Source organism: Toxorhynchites rutilus, chromosome 3 (assembly GCF_029784135.1).
Source record: "Toxorhynchites rutilus septentrionalis strain SRP chromosome 3, ASM2978413v1, whole genome shotgun sequence".
Lineage (NCBI taxonomy): Eukaryota > Metazoa > Arthropoda > Insecta > Diptera > Culicidae > Toxorhynchites > Toxorhynchites rutilus.
Genome location: NC_073746.1, coordinates 36,949,425 through 36,970,312, shown reverse-complemented (window position 1 = coordinate 36,970,312; position 20,888 = coordinate 36,949,425). Strand labels below are relative to the sequence as shown.

The following is a 20,888-nucleotide window of genomic DNA, read 5'->3' as shown; positions in this document are numbered from 1 at the left end:
AGACCAAGAAATCAATAATTCGTTCATTTCTCAGAAAACATCAACACTACGACATTGTGATTCTCTCTAGCTTCGTCATTCGTTGTTCATCATCGTTTAGCGTATCGTATAAGTTGGTACGAAGGGGACGTATATCACTTTTTCACCACCTTCGGTCTGAGACACCGACGCGCGTACAGGAGTAACTTTTTTGGACAAGTGCCTTTTTTTCCTATTTTAGAATATTGTTCAATGAAATGTATAAATAATGTCAGTGGCGTGGAATATTTATTAAATATAATGCATAATATCATTTTCGAAGTATTATTATTTGATTTTAGTCCTTTTGTCACCGGATTGAACGGATTCATATATTATTCGTGGATATATTCGTCGTTAGATTCATACGTGCAAAAGTAAAGTACAAATGTTTGACATTCGTATAGTTGTTCACTAAACATAATGGTCACGCATAAACACACTTGTGAAATAATTGCACTTGCGGAAGAATTGTAAACTGTAAATTATAAATTAATCGGTGGCTTATGGTTATTTTTACAGTTACAGCTTGGGTTTTTTTTTTCTATAATATATGAGCTGAACAATATCGAAGATAAAACAAGTCGCAGGAAGTTCCTAGAAATCCTTTTATATCATCTTTTTATGCCCCATCAAAAACAGTCATTAAGTTTTTGTTAACCAAAAACATAGAAACAAAGAATATTAGATTTAGGAAAACTTGAAATTCCAGAAACCTTACAATCGAACAATCGACGTCTCTAACTGCAAAACACGGGAAAAATACCTCCATCACCGACCGACCCCGAAAGTTGATTTATTCTCTTGAGCTGAAACATATAATAAGATAGAGTATATTACAAACCTAACTTTAACCGTAAAAGACTTACCTTTCAACTTTTCAATGCTCTTATTCCCACCAATACAATTCCACACACAAAGAGCAAAAAAAAGATATTGCAAAATATTGCAGATTGTTTACATACAAATTCCAAGATGGCTGAAAGGCTTTTTTCATAAGTTGCGCTACCGTATTGTATCTATCGTGGGCATCACGATAGATACAATACGGTAGCGCAACTTATGAAAAAGGCCTTTCAGCCATCTTTCGAGGCCAGTAATATAAACAGAAGTGTTTCTTTTGAGAATAGCGCAAAATGATGAGAAGTGTTTATATTCCTAGTAGTTTCAAGCCACGAATGTATGGCTCTGTATGCATGCTATGGAGAATGCTTGTTTGGCGCTTGGTTTACGTTGTACGAACGATGCCTGGAGGTGCAATTCCACTGAGGCAATACTAAGTAACATGTAGCATGATATTTAATACTTGCAAGTGTTGTCATTGTTGTTGTTTCCTCGCGGTGCCAAAGATATATTGATATAATCGACTGTAACCGAGTCTATGTCAATTGCGAAAAAGGCCACCGGAATAGCGTTCGAGGTAAATTTTCAATGTATTGACATGAAATAAATTGCGACATACGATTAGCTAGTGTATTGTTCTGCGAAGGCATGTATGAATCATCAGTCAATTATCGTCAACTGATTCTATAATGAAAAAAACATTTCAGAGATTGTTCTACTAAGCAGTTGTTTCTAAAATTTCACAGCGTTATACAATAATATCCGAAGGTTTAAACAAGCGACTTTTATAATATAACAGCGTAGTTCTACGTCAACAATGCGGTCGTATCTTGGACACAACCTCCTATAATTTTTTGTTTTGTTTTTGTTTTGATGTAAACACATTGGATCAGCTGTTGGAATCGAATTATCTGATTTAGCCGGCGAATTATTTGAGTGCTTTTAATGTGATTGTAATTTCTGTAGGAATGGAGAACGAAATAACTGCGTTGATAACGGAACTAGCAGACACTAGAGCTGAAGGTATTTGGCATAAATATTCAGAATCGGAAAAAAGGTTCACATTCAAATTGCGTATTGCAGATCTTAGCATAACTCGACTTCAATCGATCTTGATGAATGCCCCCAGTGAGTGTACCACTATCGGGTGCGACACTAACGATCCGCTCTGGAAGCTCTCTGTGCAGTGGCTGCACATTCAGCACCAATTCTTTAAAACATGTATCGTTCGGAAAAGAGACTCAAATAATGAAGGCGACTCAGAGAGTGATATGATTAGTCTCCGGAGGCAGATGCTGTTTGTATCGGCTGTGGATCGGATCCGACAATTTACGCTGAATTTGTACCTTCCGGAGGAGCTGCGCGGGTTAACGAAATGTGAATTGAAGATGATGATACAATTGGAACCCGAGGAACGTACTCGAAGGCTGCGATTCTGTTTAGATGCTTACCGTAAAATGTTCGAGTTTGATACGGTAACCATGCAGTCAAAATTAGAGAATTGCGTGATGGAATATATGGCAGGAGTATTCAGTTACTATGACTCCGTAAATGATTCTCGGTACATGGAAGACAATGACTTGTTTCAAAGCTTCAGTTTGCTCCCTTTGGGCGTTGTTTTCAAAAGTTTGCTAGTCATCAAGGGCGTTCAGAATTTGGCCACGGAAACGGCAAAGCGAATACATTTTCATCTGCTGAGACTCACAGGAGAGGCTGGTGGATTTGCCGTATTATGCAAAACTTTGTTAGCTGATGTCTCCTCTGATGAGACACCAATGTGGAAGAAGAGCGAAGTGATAGCTAGGATTGTTGGAAGTAAAGGTCACACTAAAACATTCTATCGTCAGATTCTGCAGGATATCTTCAGTTTTTACGAATCCTCTCTGTTTAATGACGAGAATGAAAATCTACAATTTGCAAGTACCTGTATCGAGTGTTTAAGGCAGATTTTTCTGCTTCCTCCAGCATATGAGGAGCTCCGAAACACTATCCGAGAGTACTTCGTTGGGAGATTTGATCAGTTGACAGAGCTGAGAGACTCTCTGAGCGGAACAATCGTTCTGGAAAGATCTCAACTGGTTTCTGGACTGTATATAAACTATATGGCCTTCAGCGGGTCTTCATGCACATCGTTGAACTCCACTATTCTCATGCCATATTTACAAATCTTCCTAAAACTGTACTCAATGCTGCCAGTCGATGCTGAGGAGAGAAAATATCTCCAAACATTGATCGTATTCTGTCTCTCTAATCGTGCCAAACCTGAGCTGAGCCCAGTTCTTGAAGCGCTGCTGCTCGGGATGGATGAAGCAACTCTGCTAAAGAAATTTCATCCCAGAATTTATCTGAAAAAGATTGAGAGCAGTGAGACCTACTCACTACAAGTTGGACCATGTCAAGACGACTTAGCCGAAGAAGATGATTTAGGACCATATCTGGTGGAGGTTTTGAAGGTTTCCAACAGAAATTTGCTCATCTACGATGTGTTTGTGATTCTGCTCAAACTATTCGAGCGAATAAGTGAGGTAAGCATTGAAAATCTAATTTCGAAACATGTTGTATAAAATTTGTTTTTTAGGATGCGGACAAAAATCTGCTGCTCGATAAAGAGGAACAAGATGCATCCAACTGCAAACGCTTCTTCCGAAAGTACGTGATAATCCAAGCGCTAATGGAACTAGTCGGACACAGACACTTCCACAGTCAGCTCTACGAAAATCCTGCGGAAGTTATTGCATTCTTAAAATCGCTTCTGATTAAAACTATCGACAAAGGGTCGTCAAACGGGGATTTTCTGGAAATAGTGCTGTCCATATTCCACGAATATCTACAGCGATTGCACGGCAGAGAAGATGTCCAGCAAATACTCAAGCTGTTGAAACATTACAAGACTTCGGTCCAGTGTAGAGATTCTTTGAAGGATCAAATTGATCACATCTGTAAGGAAAAAGATGCTGAACACGCCGATGGAGATCTGACACCTTACCAAAACGCGCACAGTTTATGCTCCGACAGGGAGCCGTACTGTAAAGTATACGGAACGACGCTGATGATCCGTTTGTTGAAGGAGCGGGAGAGTGAAACGCTCTCCAACAAACATGCGATTCTCATCCTTGCGCTGAACAATCTTAAAGGTGTGGAAAGCTACGCTTTCCTGAACTCGGTCCGCCTGTTGGTGGCTCTGTGTGACGTCTTGGAAGCGGATACCATCGAGGCGTTAATAAAAGAGTATCAATGCAGTGACAATGAGGTCGATTTTAGACTGAAAGTTGGGGAAGCGATTGTTAAAACGACTGAAGCTCTTGGCCCGATTTCGCTTAAATACTGCGAACAGTTTATCAACTGTTTTCTCCACGGATATAAGAGCTCGGTGGATGAGCTCCGGTCTTCCAGTTTGTCCAATCTAGGTAATATGTGCAAGATTCTGTCATACCAGGTGCACAACTTTTTCTATGAGGTAAGTGCAACTTAGGGGTAATGATCACCTGCTTGTTTTGTAGTAAAACTATTGACTGTAGATGGCGTATCGATAATCACCTTATGTTTGAAGCATTTAATGACTTTTGAGTACCCTGTACTTCAGTAGAGCTGTCGCATGTCAAAATATAAATAAAAACAGAAATTGCTATCTCGATAGTCATTCGGCCGTAGTTCTGTGCGCATGGTATCTAAGGAATTTCTCGTGAAATTTAGTTGATTCAATCTGATATATTGGACAAATCATCAGTTTGGACGACTGAACTCTAGGAGAGGTGAACAGATATTTTGTTTAATCTCAGCGATTAATTAGCATAGAAATCACTTTGACGTTTGGGGGCAAAGTGGTCATAGGTGAATAACGACTTACAATGTTCTGTTTACTAAAGCTGATATACCTCATCACATTTTGCTCTTAAAGAGGTTCCTTTTGTGGCTTTGACCCTAGGAAAATATGCCACTCCAACTAAACCAAGCCTCATTATGCGGAACTTCTTCTTCTTTTTGGATTTAAGAGGGTTTAAACTTTTCAGTTCACTCGTCTCTAGTCATTATGCGGAACGTTAGGTGTTTCTTACTACGTTTTTGTATTCATGAAAAAATTTGAAAAAAATTTGAATTGAATTGAATAGGCCAACCTTATATCATATATAGTCGGTGTTAAGTCAGACCGGACCAAGTGACATTTTTATGATTTCGAGAAAAACGAATTTGAAGTTTGGTGCTACAAGAGGTTCCTACTGAGCGTTCGAAACATTTTCGATAGTTTGTTCTTGCTGTACGCGTGATTTTCCAAATCTGATAAATGTAGAATGTAGCTTACAAAATGTTTAACATAATGCAACCAATAACTCGAAATTTTTAGTTTTGCGACTTGGTTCGCTCTGACTTAACACCGACCATATGTATCTACTATATCAAATACGATTTGAACAAATTTGGAAGAAAAAACGCATAAATCTATCCCATTTAGCTTGGAATATAAGAGTGACCACTTCACCTCCAAGTAAAAAAAAAGTTCGATTTTTCATCTTTTTTTCTAACGATGAAAAATGTACTATTTTGAATTTTTCTAGTAAAAGCCGTTTGCTATCTTGAACAACAATGAGTTGGACTATTGTATATTGAACTATTCTTCGGAAAATGCAAATTGAAGCGGTATGTAGAAGCCGGAAATGGGCATATTCCTTAGGGTGACCACTATGCCCCACTTCCCATATATCTTCTTGTTTATGTATTTCTTACAACTAAATCCAACTGAGATGGAACGGTTCGGCTATTCTCAGCCTCATCGGCCCTTTCATTCGCAGATCTGCTCGAGCTACCGAAGAGTTCACAATATGTTTTGACGTAAGACGTCAAATCGGAAGATATAGGGGGTAAAATGAAAAACTACGCACTGAATATGTAGGAAAAAATGAAATATTTCGAACGCTTATAACTTGAGCATTTTTTTAAATAATTTTTTGATCGTAGAAATGTTTGTTTCTCCTCAAATGGGTCCGAACAGAAAGGAGCAACCAGAGTAACAGCGGAATATAATTTGGATACACTCAAATAATTATATAATAAACCATTCCCCTTGTGATTCTACCATCAGTTGAATGAAATGAATTTGGCTGTTGCTTTCCGAAAACACCATTCATCATCTAACCGCGAAGCAGAGTTGATGTGCTAAGACCATCGTTTCAGCATGTAGCGGCAGCATCGGATGATGTGGCAAGAGTGGCAGGGGTGTAGCGGTGGCAATGACGACAGCGGGCACGAGTTTTAATGTTGTTGCGCTCATACTCTAAGAGCCTTCGCTGACTGCAGAGTTTCCATCGGTCGATAATTTTGGACAGTTTGGGGTGGTGCAAACACCGACCCTGAACTGAATCGATGCGAATGCGTACCTCTCCGTACTGATCAAAATATTGGACGTTGAAAAGTCTGCAGTCTGCGGGAGATTCAAGGCCACTGTTCCACGAATATAATCAGCAACGACCAACGAGTTTCGAGCCATCCAATGGACAACCGTAACCCATCGCTTTCGTGTAATCGATGCACCGATCACACCGACTAAAAAATTTTTAAGGGGTTGTATCTAGGACACGACCGCATATTTTCGACGTAGAACTACGCAATTATATTATGCAGTTCACTTGTTTACCACTTCGAATAATATTTTAGAATGCATCGAAATTTTTGTGATAGATTATGTTCTTCGTTACAAATAAATTTGATGAACGTCCTTTTAAGTTTGATATGATGCCTAGGACTACCAAAATGTGTGAACGGAAAACATGTCACACGATCATTGTATTTTACATTTCCCTCTGAAATAATTGCACATCTCATGTTTACGTAGTTCTCGAATCGCGAAAGTTCATTCACCTCTGGTATTTGAAATGACGATTTTCCCAGGCTTCTCAGTTTAAAAGAACGTTTTAGGGAAACATATTCCGGTCTACACAACGACAAGCGAGTACAAAAGTACTCAACACCAAAAAATTGCTCCGACTTGCATGTAATTGCAAAGCGGAATCCCCCCAGGCACATTAATTTGGATGTCCGTGTTAGGGAAACACAGTGGGAAAAAACACCCCCGACTTGCATGTTTTAACAAAGAAGATTTCCACAGGTACATCAATTTTGAAGTCTGTGTTGGGGAAACCGTGAATTGGGCCAATCAAAACATGGCAGTTAGGGCGTTTAGATAAAGCTTAACATTTTACAGTTATTCAATTGTCTCATAAAAAATAACATTTTATTAATTGTAATGGTCGCGTAGAAATATTTCCTATCAATTGATGCAAACGTCTTTCCGATCTGTTGAGAAATGTTCGAGTTATAAGCATTCGAAATACGGGTAGGGTTAGCACACAAATCGGCAGAACAAATGTATGGGAAAAAAGACGGGTGGGTAATGTCGGGGACATAACCGGAGTGACGTAGGACTATACAAAGGGGACAGCTCTTGTTAAATATATATATTTTAAATATATTGTTTTATTTTCTTCTCCTACGTGACTCTTGATTACTCGTGACTCTGTTTACTCTTTATGAACATGTTGGTGGTTCTGAAAAGAACCTTTGGCGTTGTGTTTTTGCGTTTTTTGGTTTCCCTTTCGACAGTCCCCTCTGGGCTGGTTTTATTGTGGCTCTCCACTGGGCTAGAGGCGAATGAACTTCAAAGTTTAAAGCCTCTTAAAAACAAAAAAAGAAAGAAAGAAAAATACATTCATTACGATCTGTTCGCTCGTTGGATTCACATGCAGGCTAAAAAGGGTCCTTTTCAGGATCACAAAATTATCTTCAATCTAAAGAGTTTATTGTTTTGTTATCACTCGATATCCCCATCTTGTTCGGCTAAACCTTTCTGTTTAGCGATTGCGTTTGCCACTCGCCACAGCTTTCACAGTTGGGAAATTTCTTCCCATCCAGCTTGTGACATATTGTACAGTAAATTACATTCAATGGCACGTCGCATTATCACCACTCAGTGTCGGATTGGAGGTAATTTTAACCTGTAATTGAACATTTGCGATGACAGTGGTACAGTGTCGACTTTGAATGTGGGGTCATAATTTGGACCCCGAACTCTATGTTTACAAAAATGTCCAACTAAATATGTCGCATTACAGGTCCGTCCAATTAGCTAAATGTCGAGATAAGTGTAAATTACTGTACTTTCAAGCTAAAAGCAATTTAAGAATTGGTGATAAATTCAATAAAAAAAAATAATAATAATAATCAATAAGCTCAGAACAACTGCCAAATTCACATACTCATCATATCCTGACAAACAAATTATGAAAAAAATCAATTTGTGTTTTATTATTATTTTGGATATTGTTTTAGAAAGCATTGAACTGTATTTCCTAAACTCTTTTTTGGAAGGTTTAATGGCCCTGAAAAGCGCCTTGTTTTATGGAATAGTTCCAATTTAGAAAACTTAGTACTCGTGGTTTTGAAAAAAACCATTTCGAACGCCCTCGATGCCGCCTTGTTCTGGATTCGCCACCAAAGCAGTTTGTATAAAGAACAAACTTTTTTCTACTGCTACCTGATGCCGTTTTGCGATTGCGTTTACCACATGCCACTCGCTGCAACTGCCTGCTATTGTCTTGATGTGTTCTGTTCTTAATGCGGGTTTTCTTATCGTCGCGAGCAGCTTTACCAGCCAACTCGATCACTTCGGCGGCCGAAACTATATAACGCCGGCTAGGTGGACTGGTGCACTGGTACTAACGCGCTCGGCCTAGCTACCCTTGCGGGGAACTCCAGATCAACACGGTTCGAGCGGGATTTTGCCTTTCCCTTCACTTTTCCTCCTTTACCATGTCCAGACATGGCTGCTTGGGTTGGTTTGTTGATGTGTTGTGATGCGAACCGATGTGGTGTACGGTTTGGATGAGAATGATCGTTACAGAAAGAAGGAAGGAAGGTCTTGTATTATAGAGACTTTAAACTTTTGCAGTTCATTCGTCTCTAGCCTTGAGAAAGGCCCTTTGAAAACTCTACTCTACTCTACTCCAGCGCTACCACCTCCGACCTCTTGCCTTGAGAAAGGCACTCGATCCCTCGCCGTCCAGCTCGTCCAGCAACGATGTTGTCCAGTCGGTGTCCACACAAAGAATGATCGTTACGGCAGCCGAGCAGGGATTTTTAAGCTGACTGGCTGGCTCGAGAATTACGCATGTGTGAGACTGCGACCAATGTTTCGTTATTTTTTTTCTTTTTCCTTTCCAATCGTACTTCATTCTATTTCGCTGCTGCTCTGGTTGCCCGTTTTGGACGGTACGATTTGAGGAGCACAAAATGGACAATCAAAAATGGGCACATAGTGCAATTGGACAATGCTTGATATTTCACAATTATTCAATTATTTATCTCAAGAAAAATGAAATGTTATTCGTTATGATAGATACGTAGATATATTTCCTATCAATTGATGCAAAAACCTTTGCGATCTATTGAGAAATGCTCGAATTATAAGCGTTCCAAATCTTGCATTTTTTCCTACTTGTTCAGTGCCTAGATTTCCATTTCACCCCCTATATCTTCCGGTTAGACGTAGTCCTACGTCAAAAGGAAGTTCTTCCAGTTTTCATGAACTTAAACGGTTTAGAGATTAGCGAATTGTAATGTATAGCATATCAAACAAATCTAAGAGAATTTCCGATTCGATTGGTATGCAAATCGTGAGAATTGGTTCACAGTGAAAATAGTTATTAAACTTAACTTTAATTCATAAAAACGTAACCTGTTTTCTGATTTGGCACCCTTCCTGAAAGACGCAGTTCTACGTCAAAAAGACTTGATGTATATCGTATGGTGATTTATTGACGAACGAGACTGAGTTTGAATTACAGGGATAGTGTCTTGTGCCTATTGTTTTACGGCACAGCATTTTTCGGAAATTGTTGAAATCATATATGCATATCAGACTGATGCAGCTTGAGATTCAGGGAAACAAATTAATCTCTACTAGATCGGCAGACCTGATTACCGAAGTATTCACACCAGGCTGACGTGCGGGAGCGAGGTTTTGACGTGTTGCTGGAGTGCAAATGGAAACACTTTACGCTGGCGATATTTGTACCTCTCCGCTTCTCTCTTGCATATGTTTGTATGTACAGGGTGGGCCATTTAAAGTGGAAGGATTTGTTTTTGCAATAGCAAAGTAAAGAAGTGGAATTTTAAAATATTTTTTTTTGAAATTCATTTATTTTGGTCCAAGGAGATTTGTTCTAACTACTTTTTGATTATGATATCTCGTAAATGACCGCCTCTGGCCTTGACCGCAAAATGTGCCCTTTTTTCGGCATTTTCCATCACTTTGCCCAATGTTTCGACCGATATGGCAGCAATTTCTTGTCGGATATTGTCTTTCAGCGCAGCCAGGGTGCTTGGTTTACCAGTGTATACCTTGGATTTTAAATATCCCCATAAAAAAAAGTCAGGAGGCGTCAAATCAGGGGATCTCGGTGGCCAGTCATAATCGCCGTTTTTCGATATTAATCTTCCGGGGAACATTTCGCGCAATAATTTGGTCGTGGCAGCCGCTGTATGGCATGTAGCGCCGTCCTGTTGGAACCAGTAATTGTCCAATTCATTTTCACGAACAAATGGCAATAAAAAGATGCCTAACTCTTGCGAACGATGGCGACCTGATGTCGATGGAGTCTCTGCAACACTGGCTCGAACGGCATCAATATGCTCGTCGAAACGTCTTGGTCGTTGTCTGGACAGATGACTGGCATTACCAACACTACCAGACGATATAAATTTGGCATATAATCGACGTATAGTGTTGTCTCCAGGCGATGTTTTAACTTTATTTTTATTTTTCCACGCACGTTTAGTTAACACAATTGAGAAGTTATTTTGAATGTACAGCTGAACAATTTCAGCGCGTTGTTTAGGTGTGTATTGTTCCATGGTTAAAATTGTACTGAAATGACGCTTCCAACGCGGTATGACATTTGTTAATCTGACATCTCTGTCAAAAGTTATGGGGTTGCCAGATGCTTCCACTTTAAATGGCCCACCCTGTAGTAGTGACATAATTTATAACTGCGTGCATGCGAGAGGAGGGTTGCCGAACGTCAAACATGCCGTCATTTTGATTTTATTTTATTTCCATTTTAGTAACAATGGAGATATTTAATTTTGTGAAGATATATCAAGATAAAGAACTGAGAAAGAACTCGTATCGTGAAAGGTGTGCATGAATGTGGCTAATCCCATTGTGGTAAAAGTCCGAGCGGCGAATAGAATCGATAAAACATACACATTTTATTCGGTCAATTGTTTATTTGTTTTGCTTTCTGCACCGTTTGTATTTTAAACAAATAAATTTCCGTATAATGATATCTTGATCGTGATGTCTATAAATTACTATTTTGCGTAATATACTATGAAATCTTCCCCATTTTTGTTACATTCACATTTTCAATATTGTGTAAAAAAATCACTTTGTACCTCTGTGTGCGGGACTGAGGAAAAGCCGAACTAGTTTGTTATTGTTTTAAATCATTCTGATGTGGCAGACGCACAATACCAATCGATATCTTCTGATCTTGCGTGTAACTAAAATATTTCTTGCTTGACTCAAAGTATGTTTATCATTGTCGACATTTTGACCCGGATACGTTCAACGGTGCTGGAATATTTCGAAACAAACCAAATGTCATTCTTTCTTACACATTGACAATTTTGATAAAACACGCCGAAGACACGCCGCTGACACAGTGCAATGTGAGTGAATTAAAATATCTTGGCGAGAAGTAAACACGCCCCGCTCAAGCCACGTTGACGCCCCGCTGCAGTGAGAGGACCTTATGGTCCGGCGGCGTCATTGGGCCGTACTTCTTCCATGATGATCATGACCGGCACATTACTGTGAATGGGAATCACTACCGCTCAATGATAACCGAATATTTTTTGGCCCAAATTGGATGACATGGACTTGGACAATATGTGGATTCGGAGGCGATCTGGCGTAGTGGTAACATCCATACCTCTCACGCAGAGATCACGAGTTTAATTTTCACTTCCGACATTATTCCAAAAATGGAAGTAAAAGTGACGAACAAGCCGAAATGTGTTGAAAGTCTCTATAATAAAGGAAAAAATGTGGATTCAACAGGACGGCAAACACAGCGAATTTAACAATCCATTTATTGAAAAACAAGTTTAGTGAGCGTGTTATCCCATGAAATGGCCTAGTCAATTGGCCTCCTCGGTCGCGCGATTTGACGCCGTTAGACTACTTCCTGTGGGCCTATGTCAAGTCTATAGTCGATGCCAACAAGCCGTCGCGATTGATGAACTTCGTACGAATATCGAAGGTGAAAGTGCAGCAGTATCTGCCGATTCATGCTTGAAAACCGTCGAAATTGGGTTCAGCGTCTGGACTTCTGCAAGCGTGCCCGTGGTGGCCATGCAAAATAAATCGAGTTCCATACATAATGGCATCAAATGTACTTTTATATGAATAAAGATATCCAAAACCGTTTTTGTTTTATTAAAAAAAAACTTTTGTAGCGCTCTTATTGAAAAACCAGATATAACTAGTGGATAGTGATCTATCTTTGTCTAAGTTATCTGTTTTTCTTTTCTTTTCAATTAAGCAGTTTCAAGCGCTTCGTTAGATAATTTAACAACCCCGTACACAACGCCACTGTAACCAGCTTTCATTTGTTCACTATAACGTTTCTGTAGGATTTTTCAATACGGAGGTATTTTTCGCACCACAAATCGAATGACAGTTTTGGAGAGAAAAAATAACTTTTTGGCATCGATTTGAAAAAAAGTACCAACAGTTCTTTTTGCTGTATTTTACGATCTCTTATGTAACCCTGCAAATATCGTAAGTTGTAATGTTCCCAACAAAATGTTTAGTCTAGTGTAACCCCAAAACCACTGTGAACGTTCCATATTGATACGTTTAGCCGTTTTTTAGTCGATCGATCAAAGTTTGGAGTAAATTAGAGAAGATTAGAGAAGAGAGACTTTATCGCAAATTGTACCAGTAACATTCGTTCTCATGAGTTTGTGGGAAAATAGTGTGTTCATATGTGTGAGAATCATCTTATCCACAAATGCATGAAAAATAATTCATCATCAAGCACGAAGTTGAAATTTTTCATTCAAATAAAAAAAATCTGTGTTGAAAGATCCCACAGAAACGTTATAGGGATCAAATGAAATCTGATTGATATTGTTAAATTGATCCGCTAATGACATACAGTAAAACCTATTTTTGTGCGATTTTTTTTTTGTGCGATTTTTTTTGTGCGTTTTTTTTGTGCGGTGTATGAAAAGAAGCATATTTGACGAAGTTATCGTTTATTTAGTTTTTTTCGATGGTTTATATGCATTTCAGTGCGAAAAAAGCATATTTGCGTCTCAATTATCCACTTCTGAAATAATTCCCCTCCTCTCATTAAATTCTTTTCTAAGTTTTTGCATGACATGATTTCTAACAGCAACACGTTTCGACATGCAACTAAAAGCACAAAACAGCTACGCGCAACCGAAAAGGCAAATTGTCCCATCGCAAAGCAGGGAAACAAAAGAAAATTGAACAGTGAATGACGTGGATTTGAGTTATTTTCTTGGGGGAAACTTTTTGACGTAGGACTACGTCTAATCGGAAGATATAGGGGGTGAAATGGAAATCTAGGCACTGAACAAGTAGGAAAAAATGCAAGATTTGGAACGCTTATAACTCGAGCATTTCTCAATAGATCGCAAAGGTTTTTGCATCAATTGATAGGAAATATATCTACGCATCTATCATAACGAATAACATTTTCTATGTGCCCATTTTTGATTGGTCCATTTTGTGCTCCTCAAATCGTACCGACCAAAACGGGCAACCGGAGCAGCAGCGAAATAGAATGAAGCACGATTGAAAAGGAAAAAGAAAAAAATGAACGAAACATTGGTCGCAATCTAACACATGCGTAATTCCCGAACCAGCCAGTCAGCTTAAAAATCCGCGCTCCGCTGCCGTAACGATTAGAGATGGGCAAAACAGTTCATTTTGATGAACGGTTCACTCATTAACCGTTCATCTAAGTGAATCAGTTGTTTTGAACCGTTCTTTCGCTCTTTCGTTCGGCGGTATTAAGAACAACATAGAATGTTAGCCGGCACCCAACATCAATAGACAGCTATCAATTGATATCGTTGGATTGGATTATATTTTTGGAATTTAGTGGGGGAAGATAAGCTGCTTCTTCTTTAAAAGTCGCAAACTGTATGTGAAAATATTTTTATCGGTCGACAAAAGTTTATGTAATAATCCGATGCGCACAAAATATGTGCAATTTTTCATATTCTCTTTTTGGACAACACACAGGTTCCATGTAAGATCATATTTCATAATGTTCATTCAGGGGAAAAAATCAGCAGCGATTTTCACTAATAATCAATCATACAAACAATCACGATAACACGTACACGCAATAGGCCAAACAATTAATTGAAAGCAACAAAAAAAACTTTGCCCTCACTATAAGATTTTATGTTTACCTAATCCATCAGACGCCCAGCATCGCCAAGATTTTTTTCTGATAATCAGGAAATATATGAATGTTACGCGGAATTGAAAGAATATATGAAATGGAAAATATATAGTTTTGCTTTTAAAACTACGGAAATCTATTTAATTTTTCACAAAAAATTGAGTATACATTAACAAAATAAACCCTGCGTTAGATGCGTTTTGCTCATAAATGACAATATCGTTTTATTTTCCTTACAAGCGTTCTCATTATATTTATCCATTCCGTCCAGCGCAAATCAGTTCAGCTGCACTAGTTCGTTCGCAAGCAGTTCGCCCGCCAACACTTCGTTCTCAAACAGTTCGTTCCCAAACAGTTCACTCTCAATCAGTTCTTTCCCGTACAGTTCACTCGCAAACAGTTCGTTCTGAACCAGTTCGTTCACAAACAGTTCACTCGCAAACCGTTCTTTCGGATTCAGTTCGTTCACAAACCGTTCGCTCGCAATCAGTTCGTGGGGAGAACTACCGTTCTTTGAAAAAGAACGACCGTTCGTTCACTCTTTTCGGCGAACTAGTTCTTTCGTACCGTTCGTGAACGGTTTGCCCATCTCTAGTAACGATCATTCTCATTCAAACCGTACACCACATCGGTTCGCATTACAACACATCAACAAACCAATCCAAGCAGCCATGTCTGGACATGGTAAAGGAGGAAAAGTGAAGGGAAAGGCAAAATCCCGCTCGACCCGTGTTGATCTGGAGTTCCCCGCAAGGGTAGCTAGGCCGAGCGCGTTAGTACCAGTGCACCAGTCCACCTAGCCAGCGTTATATAGTTTCGGCCGCCGAAGTGATCGAGTTGGCTGGTAAAGCTGCTCGCGACGATAAGAAAAACCGCATTCAGAACAGAACACACCAAGACAACAACAGGCAGTTGCAGCGAGTGGCGAGTGGCGAACGCAATCGCAAAACGGCATCAGGTAGCAGAAGAAAAAAGTTTGTTCTTTATACAAACTGCTTTGGTGGCAAATCCAGAACAAGGCGGCATCGAGGGCGTTCGAAATGGTTTTTTTCAAAACCACGAGTACTAAGTTTTCTAAATTGGAACCATTCCATAAAACAAGGCGCTTTTCAGGGCCATTAAACCTTCCAAAAAAAGAGTTTAGAAAATACAGTTCAATGCTTTCTAAAACAATATCCAAAATAATAATAAAACACGAATTGATTTTTTCATAATTTGTTTGCCAGGATCTGATGAGTATGTGAAATTGGCAGTTGTTCTGAGCTTATTGATAGTTGAGGACTTTCCTGATTATTAAATTTTCACCAATTCTTAAATTGTTTCCAGATTGAAAGTACAGTAATTTACAATTAGTTCGACATTTAGCTAATTGGATGGACATGTAATGCGACTTATTTAGTTGGACATTTTGTAAACATAGAGATCCAAATTATGACCCCACATTGAAAGTCGACACTGTACCACTGTCATCGCAAATGTTCAATTACAGGTTAAAATCGCCTCCAATGCGACACTGAGTGGCGCTTCGGCACGTCGCATTGAATGTAATTTACTGTACAACATGCCACAAAACTGGATGGGAAGAAATTTTCCAACTGTGAAAGCTGTGGCGAGTGGCAACAAATCGCTAAACAGGAAGGTTTAGCCGAACAAGATGGGGATATCGAGTGATAACAAAACAATAAACTCTTTAGATTGAAGATAATTTTGTGATCCTGAAAAGGACCCTTTTTAGCCTGCATGTGAATCCAACGAGCGAACAAATCGTAATGAATGTATTTTTTTGCCATCGCTCCTTTTTAACACTCATTCGTTCGTCTCGTTGGACTCGCCCCTCTGGCTGAGTCTGCCGATTTGTCTCTATCCTGTGAGTGTGTACCGCTAGAGTATAAAACACGCGGACCCCAAAAAATATCTTATTTTCTTTTGAACCGTAAACCCGTGTGGTTGTACGGCATCGGCATCGTGGACGTAACAAAGGAGGACAAGTTGAGGGAAAGGCAAAGTCTCACTAGAACCGTGCAGGTCTTCAGTTCCCTGTTGATTGCATTCACTGATTGCTCCGCAAGGGTAACTAGGCCGAACGGATTGGTGCCGGAGCACCAGTATACCTAACAGCGATTATAGAGTTTCGGCCGTCGGAGTGCTCGAGTTGGCTTGCAAAGCTGCTCACGACAATCAGAAAACCCGCATCAAGAACAGAGCAGCTTCGGTTCGGCGCTCATCAAGGCAACAATTAGTTTCAGTGAGTGGCAAAGTGTTTCTCCGGCACGTCGCATTAAATGTAATTTACTGAACAACATGTCACAAGCTGGAGCTGTGGCGAGTGGCAAACGCAATAGCTAAACAGGAAGGCCGAGCAAGATGGGAATATCGAGTGATAACAAAAACACAACACCAAAGGTTCTTTTCAGAACCATCAACATATTTATAAAGAGTAAACAGTAAACTAATCCATTTTTCAGGTAGATAGGTAGGTATTCACGTAGGAGAAGAAAATAAAGAATATATTTAAAATATATATTTAACAAAAGCTGTCCCCTTTGTATAGTCCTACGTCACTCCGGTTATGTCCCCGACATTACCCACCCGTCTTTTTTATGCGGTCCCTATATACCGCACAAAAAAAAAGTTTTTTTTAAAAATGTGTACCGAACAGGATTTTTTAAAGCTGCTGGTGATGTTTTGCACGATTTTTTTTATACGACTTTTTTGTGCGGTCCCTATCCCCTGAACAGAAAAAGGTTTGCTTGTACTTGTACTTGGGAAAAAAGTGTGTTAGCTCACAAATTTTTTGAAAAACAGAAAAAATGTTTTTTTTTGTTTCTTCCCGATATATTTGCTCTATAAATCTACACACACCAAGATAGAAATATTTTCGTAAAATATTTCAAAATCTAAATCTTCAGCTTCAGTTTTGAAATGATGTACATTACTTTATCTGAAGCTTATTGTAGAGTGTAAAAAGATCTGCATGGTGGTGTACGAATTCGAGTTTGAGTCACTGTTCATCTAATTTTTAACTGAACTCTGACCGGCAAAGAACGTCGCTACAAATTTGATTTTATTTCGAATCATGAGTCCTATTCCCTGAGCAACCGTGTGATAATCTTCCAAGCAATGCTCCTATTGTTTCTTCCAGATGTTCCTCGTGCTAAAATCCGCCATCGAAACCGACCGCTACCTACCCGTCCGACGAGCCGCCATCCTTGTCCTGTCCCAGCTAATCGAAGGCATGGATAATCTGCTCGACTTCCAGGACTACCTGCTGGCGATATATCGTTTTCTAAAACTGATTGCCGATACCGACGAGGACGACGTAACACGCCTCCAAGCCACCGTCGCGCTAGATCATCTCACGGCTAAAACGACAGAGTTCCTCAAGACGGCACTCGCCGTGGGAAAACTCGAGAAGGATATTCGGATATTTGGCATCAGGGAGCAGCAAGCAGAGGAACGACGGCGAATTCAGCGGAACAATGATAGTGTGATCGCGAAAATATTGGACTAAAACTTTTTGTTTTATTAAAGTTACTTTTCTCGCAGCATGTGAGCTGTCACTAAATTATTTTTAAATAAAATCCTAAAGGCTAAATCTTGCAGACACATACCTAATCAACTATAGATAGAGAGACGCTACTCGATTGATCATATTCGAAATGTCCACGGCAAGCCCTGCTTTCTTCAAGAGATGTTGGAATCACAATAGAATGACGAAAGTAAGTACTTTATTCCATATTTCCTAATCCTATTCATATCTAATTCGTTGATCATTGATGGAATGATTCAGAACGTTAAATTTTGTACATTTTTCTCTAAACAAGATTTTGTTTAATACGATGATACGATGAGAGTATGATCCTTATGGTTAATATTTATGCTCAGTCATTTTCAAGAAATTGAAATTAGTGCAATTCATAGCAGAAAGTAGAACAATTTTAAAGTTCCCGCGAAGGCTAGAATTTCAATAAAACAAAAGAGCATAAAAGTATAGATGATCGCTTCTAGACGAAGTTTCTCCTTAACAATCACTCTGCTTTTAAAACTTATCATTCGTTAAATCAGACAGACTGATAGTAGATAAAAAATAATCTAATTATTAAGTCTATTGCTATCACTAACGTGGATCTTAAAACGCCACCATCCGATTCGGGGGCCGTTGCATTTGCTGGTGCTGTTGATGTTGCTGAATCATTCGTTGTTTCTTGAATTCCTTCATCAGAACGTACACAAAGGCACCGATCATGATTATGGCAAGGCAGGCAGAGATCAACAAGCCGGATGTGTCCAAAGGCCAACTGCCACTGTCACTCGCAGACCTCGTGGTTATCCTCTCCTCGCTACTGACCGCATCAGTTGTATCTACAGCATGGTCACCCGTAGCAGCTGCTTTCGTTTTAAATAACCTCGCGTATTTCGCATCACGAAACGGTTCACTTTTATCCGCTCGTCGTTTATTCGCCTTCTTCTCGGCGATTTCATTCTCGTTTGAACTCAATTCCTGTTTCGACGTATCGTCCGCCAAATTGGAACTCTCCTCAATATGGTTCCCACTGAGCCCCTTAAACTCATCCTCCTCAATCTCCTTAACATGCGCAGGGGATATATCCTCAACCTCTTCTTCGTCCGATCCTTTCAGAACCAAACTACTCTTATCAACCATGTTGAAATGCCTCTCGCGACCGTTCCGTCCCCCGTTCGTGGGCCACCATTCGCTCATCGGAACCGGTGAGGCACCGCCTTTTCCCTTCCCTGGCAGCGCAAGCCTCGCTCGGACGGTTAACGTGTCCGGCTGGAAGGTACATACCACCACGAACCGTCTCGTGCTGTGCGTCAGGATGCCCAGATTTTCCTGCACCGTTATGTAAGATTCGACGCTCAAATCCTCCGGACTCACTCGGCTACCGCACTTCTCGTGCTCTATACGCATGGTGTAGCTCTCCTGGGGACTATTGGCGTCTCCCTGGATGCCACAGTTGCCGTTCTCCGAACCGATGCGACCCCCGAAGAAGGGACCGGTTTTGACTTCGATTTCCGATGCGTGCGGGAGGCATTGGGTGGCGTGGGCGGAAACTGAAAACAAAAATGAAAAAAAAGGTTGATAAGTATTTGTGAACTGAACATTTTCATTTGTGTATAAATTTTCACAGTTTTCTATTCTTTTCTTTGTTTTTGAGAGGCTTTATGCTTTGCAGTTCATTCTCCTCTAATAGCACAGTTGTCTAAAAAAATTGTGTATGAATCAGTGACGTCGAGTGGGGGTTGCGGACCACACCCAGGTACACGATTTTAGGCGTGCAGAATGATCCGAAAAATTTAAAAAAAAAATTCTCAAAGTAGGATACATTAACATATACTTCGCCGTTCTGTATACAGCATATAGTTTTGATTGCATTGTTGAAGCTTTACAACTTCTCTGCGATCCAACGGATCATATGAACCGGTAAGGTGCCACCCAAGGGCTCATCCTCAGATTGCGATTTCGATTTCTCCTATTGTGCAGTACTTGAAGAGGTGAATAAGGTGGAAGAGTTCCTACAGCATCCGGGGAAGGGACCTCTATCTCGACAGTGTCTCCAATCTTTCGGCTTCCTTATTTTCGAGATACCAGAGTGACCTGGGACCCAGCAAAATGTGGAAAGCTCGATGAAAGGGAAGACATTTTTGGCGTGGGACTACGTCCAAACGGAACATACGGAGGGTAAAAGAAAACCACAATTTGGTATTGAGTGCCTCCTTGTTATGTTTGTAGTTCCTGTAGCGATTGGATCTCAACGGGTACTAAGTTCAGCTTATATAATTGAAAAGGAATGGAAAATGGGCAAGTGGGGGTAAGAGAAGCTGACTAAATAATAACATTTGCGCTTCTTGGGAAGACATACATGGGGAATATAAAATTTAGATTGTGATTAGAATGTATTCCTCGAGCTTCTAAATCGGTAACCAGTTTAAATCTTTCATTGCAAAATTCACTACATGACCAAACAATGTGCTCGATGTCATGATATGCTCGATCTCAAGTGCACAAAATTGTAACTTTTTGATGAAATAAAATATCGGAAAACCCTCTTAATACCGTTTTGTCTCAAATTCCGAACACTTAAGCTCGCCATTAAACAGTGTCTCATTACTCAAAATGGTACTTTTTCGTGAAATTAATGTGGGTTTGTAATACCATAGAGTTTTTTCTTTCATTTGTCTACCATAAAATTGATTTACAAATGCATATTCATATTCATGAAAAACTAAAAATATGTTTGATTACGTTTGTCTCAAATTCCAAACAACAAAAATGCATTTTTTTTTAAATCATAACTTGTGAGCTACTAGACCGATTCAGATGATCAATATATCAAATTAAAAACAATATATATAGATATTCTTATTTGGAAAAATACCATGCTCCCAAAAATTTGGATTTTGTGCTTCGAAACTTGACTCAAATTCCGAATTTAATGGGATGGAAACCTCTAATACTTCTCGTTACATAGTGTGTGCAAATGTTTTCATTGGAATATGTACAAGACC

The 20,888-nt window shown here is 39.6% G+C and overlaps 2 protein-coding genes across 5 annotated transcripts in view; one reads left to right on the top strand and one right to left on the bottom strand.

The window, feature by feature from the left end:
• Positions 1-1,232: 1,232 nt before the first annotated feature.
• Positions 1,233-20,888, top strand: part of LOC129776838 (transport and Golgi organization protein 6) — a 55,038-nt gene continuing 35,382 nt past the window's right edge. The window contains exons 1-6 of one of the 4 annotated variants that reach the window (XR_008743164.1): positions 1,233-1,438; positions 1,608-1,884; positions 1,945-3,386; positions 3,440-4,318; positions 17,503-17,909; positions 17,964-18,079. Coding sequence is in view for 2 of the 4 variants with exons in the window: in XM_055782726.1 (XP_055638701.1) it covers positions 1,830-1,884; positions 1,945-3,386; positions 3,440-4,318; positions 17,503-17,871 (2,745 nt within the window). In the remaining 2 variants the exon portion in view is untranslated. Of the gene's footprint in view, positions 1,439-1,607; positions 1,885-1,944; positions 3,387-3,439; positions 4,319-17,502; positions 18,237-20,888 lie in introns of those variants that run through there. The other 3 variants (XR_008743165.1, XM_055782726.1, XM_055782725.1) reach the window with 3 other exon arrangements.
• LOC129776840 (uncharacterized) overlaps positions 18,072-20,888 on the bottom strand; it is a 119,499-nt gene continuing 116,682 nt past the window's right edge. Inside the window, exon 4 of the mRNA XM_055782728.1 lies at positions 18,072-19,433. Within this exon, the coding sequence (XP_055638703.1) occupies positions 18,490-19,433 (944 nt within the window). The 3' untranslated portion in view covers positions 18,072-18,489. The remainder of the gene's footprint in view (positions 19,434-20,888) is intronic.